Raw genomic sequence first — 9253 nt, forward strand, 5'->3', positions numbered from 1 at the left:
TATTAAGTGACTTTTGGTTCAATGACAGTTCGGTTAAGTGACGATCTGATCAAATGACAATTCTATTATTTAACAATTCGGTTAATTGGCCTTTCGGTTAATTGACATGTGGTGCATATTCATGCGTCACGAGTACATAATTGTAATTAATATATCTTTTTTATATTAGTTTAATATTATAGCATTTATTTAAAAACAAACGATTGAGAAATAAAAATGTTATTCTAATAAAACAAATTTGATTTAAACCAATATGTCGACGACAAGTATATAATTTTGAATTTAATTGTGGTAGAAATTTTGTTAGTGTGTGTATCGTGAAATTGTCGAAATTTGTATATTCATTGACGAAGGTCAGTCGTGATCCAACACTCAGTCTGTCAACTTAAAATAAACGTTTTTCTTTAATTTCAAATTGTGAATTAATTTTAACCTGAACATTTTACCATTATTTTAAATTTAGACAAGTTTTTTAATTCATAATCATTTAGATCAAAGAACAATTAACATCCACGCGGCAGTTAAATAAACAACATAAAAAATATAAGGAAATTTAATTTGCACGCGTTTTCATGGTCCTTCGAGCCGGATCTTTTCCACAAAATTGATTATAAGAGGTGTGGGAAGATAAAATGAACAATAAAAAGTGAAAATAATTCGTGTTTGTGAACAATTGTAAGTTAACTAAACTAAGTGAAGTTTTTAATGAAAAAACAATAGTGGAAAACTGAAGCTTCAGTAAAAATTCAAGTGCAAGAGTGTTAAGAAATATATAAGGATCACGACTCACAAAGAAAGACATTATTCAGATCAGGTGTTATCAGTTTAAAGGACAAAAAACCGTGAAAAATCCAGAGAGAAGAAACGAAATTTAAGGAATAAATTCAAGAAATAAAATTTAGGCGTTCTTCAAACAGCAGCTTGAAAGCAGCAAGTCACTACAGAGAAGCGGTTGAAGGTCAGAAAAACAACAACATCTGAGTAAGAAATAAATAAAATTGTTATAATCTTTTGTATATTTGTAAATTTCGTGTAATTAATTAATCGACGATAATAACGATATTAAAATGCCTGAGTTAGAGGAATTGAGACAAACTAGGACAAATTGCAAAACTCGATTGACTAAATTTAAAACGTATATAGAAAAATGCACGAATGAAAATTTTAACGATATTGTGGATGTAGAGGAACTTAAACTTAGATTAGCAAAGATAGAAGAGACGTGGGATATTTATGATAGAACTCAAAGTAAATTAGAAATACTTGTGCCGAATCCAAATCGCGAAACTGAACGTATGGAATTTGAAGATAATTATTTTCGTCTTTGTGCAGTAGCTTCGAAATTAATAAAAGAACGTTCAGCTACATTTGTAACGAGTAGATTTCAAGAATCGGAAGTTGATCAGGGACATAATCGGGAGCGAATCGCACAGCTTGAAGCTGCACTTGCACTTCAAAGGGAAAATGAGCTTGCGACTTTGCGTGAGCTTACGGCTTCTAGAGGTAGTAGTATACATTCTGGTTCGCACTTCCCTTTACCGAAACTTGATTTGCCAACTTTTACAGGGGATTATAAAGATTGGTTGGGGTTTAAAGATGCATTTAAGGCCATAATTCATGAGGATGCGTCAATTCCAAAAATTCAAAAATTAAGATATTTAAGGGCTTATGTAAAAGATAACGCGGCAAAAGTAATCGATAATTTGTCAACTTCTGATAATAATTATAATGTAGCTTGGGACTTACTAAACGAACGATACAACAACGGACGCATAATTGTTCAAAACCATATGCAGTCGATTTTTGAATTGCCTAATGCAAATAGAGATTCCTCGTTTAATTTGAGAAATTTGGTAGACTCGATGTTAAGACATGTGCGGGCTTTGAATGTATTAGGCCAGCCCACTGATAGTTGGGATACGCCCTTAATTTGTCTTATCACTGGTAAGCTGGACAGGGACACTCGGACGGAGTGGGAAAAATCGGTGACGGGGAGTGCGATGCCTACCTTTGAATGTTTCAGTAAATTTCTAAAGACAAGATGCGAGATACTCGAAACTATTAAGAGTGACAGTAATAACCAAATAGAGCCTCTGAAGTCGACGGCTGGTGGGGGGTCGCACACTCATACGAATAGAAGGAATTTAAGCAAAGCATTTGTAAATACTCAGGGTTCAATTTCTTGTCCGATGTGTAGCGAAAATCATTACATTCAAAATTGTCAGCAGTTTACAAAATTGTCAACAGATGAAAGAGTTCAAATTGTAAAAAAGAAAGGTTTATGTTTTAACTGTTTTAGGCGTAATCATAGAATCAATGAATGTCGTTGTAGTAATTGTACCATTTGTGGAAAGAAACATCATACGCTGTTGCATGCTGAACGAGATAAGGAAAAAATACAAAATAGCGATAGTTCATCAAATGTAAAAAATATGCATGTCTTAGACGCGTCAAGAGTTTTATTGTCTACAGCAAATATAGGATTGTTTGACACATTAGGAAAATCTCATTCATGTAGAATATTACTCGACAGTGGCTCTCAGCCAAACTTAATTACCGAAGAATGTGTAACGCGATTACGACTAAAGAAAAGAAAATTTGACTCGTCTATTGAAGGTGTAAATAATAATGCAATAAAAAGCGCAGAATGGGTAGATGTAAAATTTAAATCACATGTTTCAGGATATGCAGGCAGACTTTCTTTCATGGTACTTCCTCACATTACCAGTCACCTTCCCAACTTCCCAATAAATAAAGATAATCTTAGCATTCCTTCTCAAATTCAATTATCGGATCCCAGTTTCCACAAACCAGGTAAAATTGATGCGTTAGTTGGTGGAGAAATTTTTTATGAATTATTACAAGATGGAAAAATTCCCTTAGCAGCACCACGACTTTATTTACAAAGTACTAAACTTGGTTGGATAGTTGTAGGAAAGGTGGGAGTTCCTGGAAGTTCAAGTCTGAGATGTCATATGGTTCGAGATTCACTTTCAGAACAAGTGGAAAAATTTTGGAAGCTGGAGAACATAGAGGAAAGATGTCACAAGTCTGAGGAGGAAATTACATGCGAGGAACATTTTGTTTCAAATTTTCGAAGGATGAATGATGGTAAATATATGGTTAGTTTACCATTTACGGACAAATTACAAGAATTGGGTTCTTCTTTTGAAATTGCAGCAAGAAGATTTTTTACGCTGGAGAAAAGATTGGAACGTAATCCAGATCTAAAGATTCAATATCACGAATTTATGAAGACTTACTTAGACTTGGGACATATGCAGCCAGTAGAGACAAAAAAGGAAGAAGGGTATTTTATACCTCACCAGGCAGTTATTCGGGAATCGAGTTTGTCAACAATTCTGAGAGTGGTATTTGACGCTTCTTCGGAAACATCTACAGGGATTTCATTGAATGATGTAATGAGAGCCGGTCCAATAATACAGGATGGAATTTTTGAACTCATGCTTCGAATTAGGCAACATCCAATAGTTCTGGGTGCCGATATTGAAAAGATGTTCCGTCAATTTTGGGTGGAGCCTGCAGACAGAAAATTTCAAAAAATGTTGTGGAGATTCAATTCCAGTGAGCCTGTGAGTACTTACGAATTAAACACCATAACGTATGGTACATCAGCTGCTCCCTTTTTGGCAGTCAGGTGTTTAAAGCAGCTAGCAGACGACGAAGAAGAAAGATTTCCTATAGCTGCACTTGTGTTACGAGAGGATTTCTTCGTGGATGATATGCTCACGGGAGCAGAGACCATGGAAGAGGCTGTGGAAATAAGAGATCAGATAATAGGGATAACAAATGCTGCTGGTTTACGATTGTCAAAATGGACGTCTAATTGCTATAATTTAATCGAGGATCTTCCAAATACAATCATCAAGATGCGAGTGAATCTGGATAAAGAACATTCTTCAACCTCGAGGATGTTGGGAGTGTGTTGGAATCCTGAAGAGGATACACTCTTGTTCGAGATAAACCAATCTTCCGAAAAGCAGCTCATTTCTAAGAGAACAATACTTTCAAAGGTTGCGCAACTTTACGACCCACTTGGATTAATATCCCCTGTAATAATTTGCGCAAAAATCAGCCTACAGGAATTGTGGAAAAATAAACTGGACTGGGACGATCCTGTTCCTGTTGAAGCGGTGGAATTCTGGAAGGATTACGTTGAACAGCTGAAACGATTAAATGAATGGTCTATTCCAAGAACAATACGTCGCGAGAAAAATGAATTAATAGAGATTCATGGTTTTTCAGATGCGAGCGAGAAGGCATACGGAGCGTGTCTGTACTTGAGAGTGATCAGAAATGGAAATTATTATAATTTACTATTGTGCTCTAAGTCACGGGTAGCGCCCTTACATTTCGTTACCATCCCGAGATTGGAATTGTGCGCAGCGCTGTTGCTGGTTCGACTGCACAAGGCAGCGGTGGCGGCCTTGAGATTGAGTATTTCACGAGTGGTGTTTTGGACTGACTCCACTATTGTACTAAATTGGATAAATACTCCTTCACATGAACTCAAAACATTCGTGGCCAACAGGATCGCTGAAATTCAGGAATTCACGAGTAGTGAAGAATGGAAACATGTTCCAACGAAAGAGAATCCAGCGGATTTAATTTCTCGTGGATTATCACCCTCAGAATTTATCGAAAGTAATCTTTGGAAAAGAGGTCCAGAATGGTTGGAGCAACCGGAAGCTGTGTGGCCTGAACAAAAATGGAAGGCAGTGGAAGTTCCTGAAAGGCGAGCAATTAAATCCTTGACAGTCAAGACGATTGAGAAATTTGAATTAAGTGAGCGTTTTTCATCTTGGACTGTTTTGGTACGTGTGGTTGCTTATTGTTTACGGTTCGTGAGATTTAAGAAAGGTGAATTACGCAAAGGTTTGCTTTCGGTTGAGGAATTCAAGTCAGCTGAATTGCGAATATTACTACTGGTCCAACGCGAGGCATTTGCAGGGGAAATCAGGGATCTGTCAAGTGGTGGGGAGGTTTCAAGGGGATCGAAATTGATTCGCTTGAGTCCGATGATGGAGAAAAGCTTACTGAGAGTGGGGGGAAGAATTAAATATTCTAATTTAAATCATGATCAGAAACATCAGATAATCCTTCCTAAAAATCATCCCATAACACTTCTCTTGATTCGTGAGTACCATGAGAGAGCTTTGCACGCGGGAGTAAATTGTACATTATATTCGCTTCGACAAAATTATTGGATTGTAGATGGAAGGAGCGCCGTAAAAAGTTGTATTTATAAATGTGTAAAATGTGCGAGATCCAATCCAAAAGAATTTGGTTATAAAATGGGAAATTTACCAGAAGTTAGACTTAAATCAGCGAGACCTTTTGAGAACGTAGGTGTAGATTTTTGTGGTTATTTTTTCGTCAAGGAGAAAAAATATAGAAATAAAAATAGAATAAAAATTTATGTCGCAGTATTTGTTTGTATGGTCACCAAGGCGATTCACTTGGAAGTTGTTTGTGATTTAACCACTGATGCATTTTTGGCGTGTTTGCGTAGGTTTTTTGCGAGAAGGGGAAAATGCAAGGCATTGTATTCTGACAACGGGACGAATTTTAAGGGCGCAAAAAATGAGCTTGAGGAACTTTACAGCATGCTAAATTCGGAAAAAGATCGAGAAAAAATAACAAAAAATTTAGCTGAACAAAAAATTGAATGGCACTTTATTCCGCCACGTACTCCACATTTTGGAGGCATCTGGGAAGCTGCTGTAAGGTCCTTCAAACACCATTTAAAAAGAACAATCGGGGAAACATTGTTGTGTTACGATGAGTTCGAGACGCTTGTGTGTGAAATAGAGGCGATTTTGAACTCTCGCCCTCTTACGCCGATGTCATCTGATCCGCACGATTTAATGGTTTTGACTCCAGCGCATTTTTTAATAGGGCAATCCTTCCAAACTGTTCCATCTGTGGATTATTCAGATATTAAAGTAAATCGACTTTCTGTGTGGCAGCACATTCAAAAAATGAAAATTGATTTTTGGAAACGTTGGCACACAGAATACTTGAATGAAATTACAGTGAAAAATAAATGGCATACGGGAGAGTCAAAAGTGGAAATTGGTGGATTTGTTTTGTTGAAAGATGATAATCAAACACCACTAAGATGGTTGTTGGGAAGGATTGAGAAGATTTATCCGGGAAAGGATGATATTGTTCGTGTGGTGGATGTGCGTACGAAGGATGGAGTATATAAGCGTGGATTAAAGACATTGTCTCCGTTGCCGATTGAAATGTAATAAAAATTGAACGCAAGCCGTTCAAGGCCGGCGGTATGTCGACGACAAGTATATAATTTTGAATTTAATTGTGGTAGAAATTTTGTTAGTGTGTGTATCGTGAAATTGTCGAAATTTGTATATTCATTGACGAAGGTCAGTCGTGATCCAACACTCAGTCTGTCAACTTAAAATAAACGTTTTTCTTTAATTTCAAATTGTGAATTAATTTTAACCTGAACATTTTACCATTATTTTAAATTTAGACAAGTTTTTTAATTCATAATCATTTAGATCAAAGAACAATTAACATCCACGCGGCAGTTAAATAAACAACATAAAAAATATAAGGAAATTTAATTTGCACGCGTTTTCACAATAAATGACTAATTAATGAAAAAAACATTTTTTTCGCAGAAAAATGTGGTATCCATCATTATTTGCTTTTGGATACTTATGTCTTTACAGTCATAAAGTAAAAAACCAGAAAAAATAAAAAATATCCCAAAATTTTTAAGTTTTAAGGTAAATCTCACTTAATGCACTACTGAAAAGGAAAACTTTATAAAACTATTTATTTTCCTTATCATCTAAATTACAAAATCCTAGGCTCTCCTACTATTTTAGACCTTATGAGACTACTTGAATTTTTTACTGTCAGGCAAATAAACTTTTCTGACCCTTTTGCTTCCTCGTGAAGGAAGCTTTGTAGCCCTTTCGTTTATAAAATTTTTAAAAATGGTGAAAACAAATTTTCTCTATATAGAAAAATGTTAAATGAGATCCTGATCAATTGTCCGGATGTATGTATGTGTGTGTATGTGGATCGTTTTTGTGAAAAATACCCCTAAAAAAATTTTTATCGTCTTTTTGACAAAAATTTTTTTTTAATTGAAAAAATTTATAAATTGAAAAATTTAAAGTAATATATCATATATTCGTCTTCCTTACGTCAAGACAAATCGATTAGTGTATATAAAGTATAGATTTGATTTTAATTTTAAGAATTAATAAAAATGGAAAAATCAAAAATTCATATTTAAGCTAAAAAATTTTGCGTTTTTTTAAATTCAAGTTAATACATAAAATAATTGAATTTCTTGCATTAAGACGAATCGTTTCTTATATATAAAGTATATGTTACATCCAAAATGATTTTAAATTTTCTTAATTTTTCCAAAAATTTAATTAATTTAAGGGTTAAAATAAAAAAATCGTTGAAATCTTGTCCTGAATAAATAATACTTTTATTTTTAAAAATTCATGATTTTAAATACTAACATCTTGCAGAGTATGATTTTTTCTACAATACCTCAATATATAATTTTAATTTTTTTTGCTGCAACAGGTATAAAATCGTAAAAATGGTTAAAAATGTCATCGTGTCCCCTGTTCCTATATTTACATTTTAAGATTTAAAAAAATTTTAATTCAATTTTTTTTATCTAAATTAAAATTTCTCTTCGTCTACGTGTTCTCCAATCTATAAAATGTAATGTAAGAAAGTGGTATTTTTATAACACTAAATACGAGATATAAAGAATTTTCCACGTGTCCCCACATTTGAATTTTTTTAATGTCGTCATGTCCCCGCACATATATTTACCGGTTTTTCCACTGGGATCATAATTAAATATTTCTAAATATGAAATAAATGAAGTACGATATCAATTTCATAATATGTGAGCAAATGTTTTAAATTAATTAATTAAATTAGAGAAATTCATAGCTTCCTCCACGAGGAAGCAAAATGTATATAAAATAAATATAAAGGACCCCCCCTTGTTTTTATTCTACTTGACACAGCATTCATCCTTACTAATATCTATTTAGACCTCCATGGACCTTTAGTAGTGTAACTATGTCACTCTCAGGAATTAGTTCCTCAGGCTGCCGCTAAATGGCGCCACTGTCGCTTACCGCCGGTCGGTAGTTACCCACAGTCAGTAATGTAGATATTAGTTCCACCGGCTGCCACTAGATGGCGCCACTACCGTTTACCGTGTGGGGGAAGTTCCGTTTATTAATAATAATTTCTTATCAAAAGAGCATTCCCATTTAACGTGTTTTATATATTAATTAATACACCAGGTTAAACTCAACTATAACAATTTATTAAAAACTCAATATCAAGAATCTCATGTAGAGATAAGTACAAGACGTCTGTACGGAATCAAGTCTGGTTCAAGAATCTATCTTTATATCTCTCGATACTCGTGTCCACACATCACACACATACCAGCAAGCAACTCTCATTCTTACTACGTAGAGATCCGAGTGAGTGGGGGTAGCTCTGCAGTCGCTATTCCCCACATACTCCCCCCCCCCGAGTGCAAACGATATAAAAATTATTTAATATAAATATATATTTGTATAGAAAATTTCTTTGTAAAAAATATATATATATATCTTCAAACAATTTAAAATGTAGTATTATCACATTTTCTATAAGAATCAGTATCGATAAACTCTGAGAAGTTTTTCCTTAAAAGTTACTCGTATAAAATTGTTAAGGACGGATGTTAATTAACAAAAAAATAAAAATAGATAATTTACCGAGAAATAATAAATATTTATAAAAAATACTAATTTTTATTATTTAACAATTCCGCTTATTTGGAAAGCGTAAATTGCTCTTCGCTAGCAAAGTTAGATTGAGGTAGTGGACTGTCACTTAGAATATTATTTATTCAATACACCCGGATAGACGGTATTTTAGTGAAAATGATTAAAAAGAGAAATGAGACAAAAACATCAAAAGGTGATTACATTTATTTACTCAACCCCCAAAACAGTGTACATCTAGTTCCCAAATTGATCTTTGATAAAAAAATTGTTTACAATTCAACAGCCATTTACGTTAAGCTACTTGAACAAATTCAAGTCTCACAAAAAATGGTTTATTTCTATCAAAAAAAGCAAAATGATCAAATGAAAGAAATATTCAATAATAAAACGAAAATAGTTGGTTCTTCATAAAATTGAGACAACAAATAATA

General features: G+C 34.0%; 1 protein-coding gene across 1 annotated transcript; it reads left to right on the top strand.

Annotated features, from left to right (window-relative positions):
- Positions 1-1067: 1067 nt before the first annotated feature.
- Positions 1068-6275, top strand: LOC127280283 (uncharacterized). Its single transcript, XM_051303189.1, has one exon. It carries the CDS (start codon positions 1068-1070, stop codon positions 6273-6275), a length of 5208 nt encoding a protein of 1735 aa, XP_051159146.1.
- The last annotated feature ends 2978 nt before the right edge of the window (positions 6276-9253 follow it).

The sequence above is a fragment of the Leptopilina boulardi genome, unplaced genomic scaffold (assembly GCF_019393585.1).
Source record: "Leptopilina boulardi isolate dan_hultmark-lab unplaced genomic scaffold, ZJU_Lbou_2.1 LbouV2_233, whole genome shotgun sequence".
NCBI lineage: Eukaryota > Metazoa > Arthropoda > Insecta > Hymenoptera > Figitidae > Leptopilina > Leptopilina boulardi.

What these genes read in the sequence shown, in the direction of transcription:
- LOC127280283 (XM_051303189.1), top strand. Translation starts at nt 1,068, where the DNA reads ATGCCTGAGTTAGAGGAATTGAGACAAACTAGGACAAATTGCAAAACT.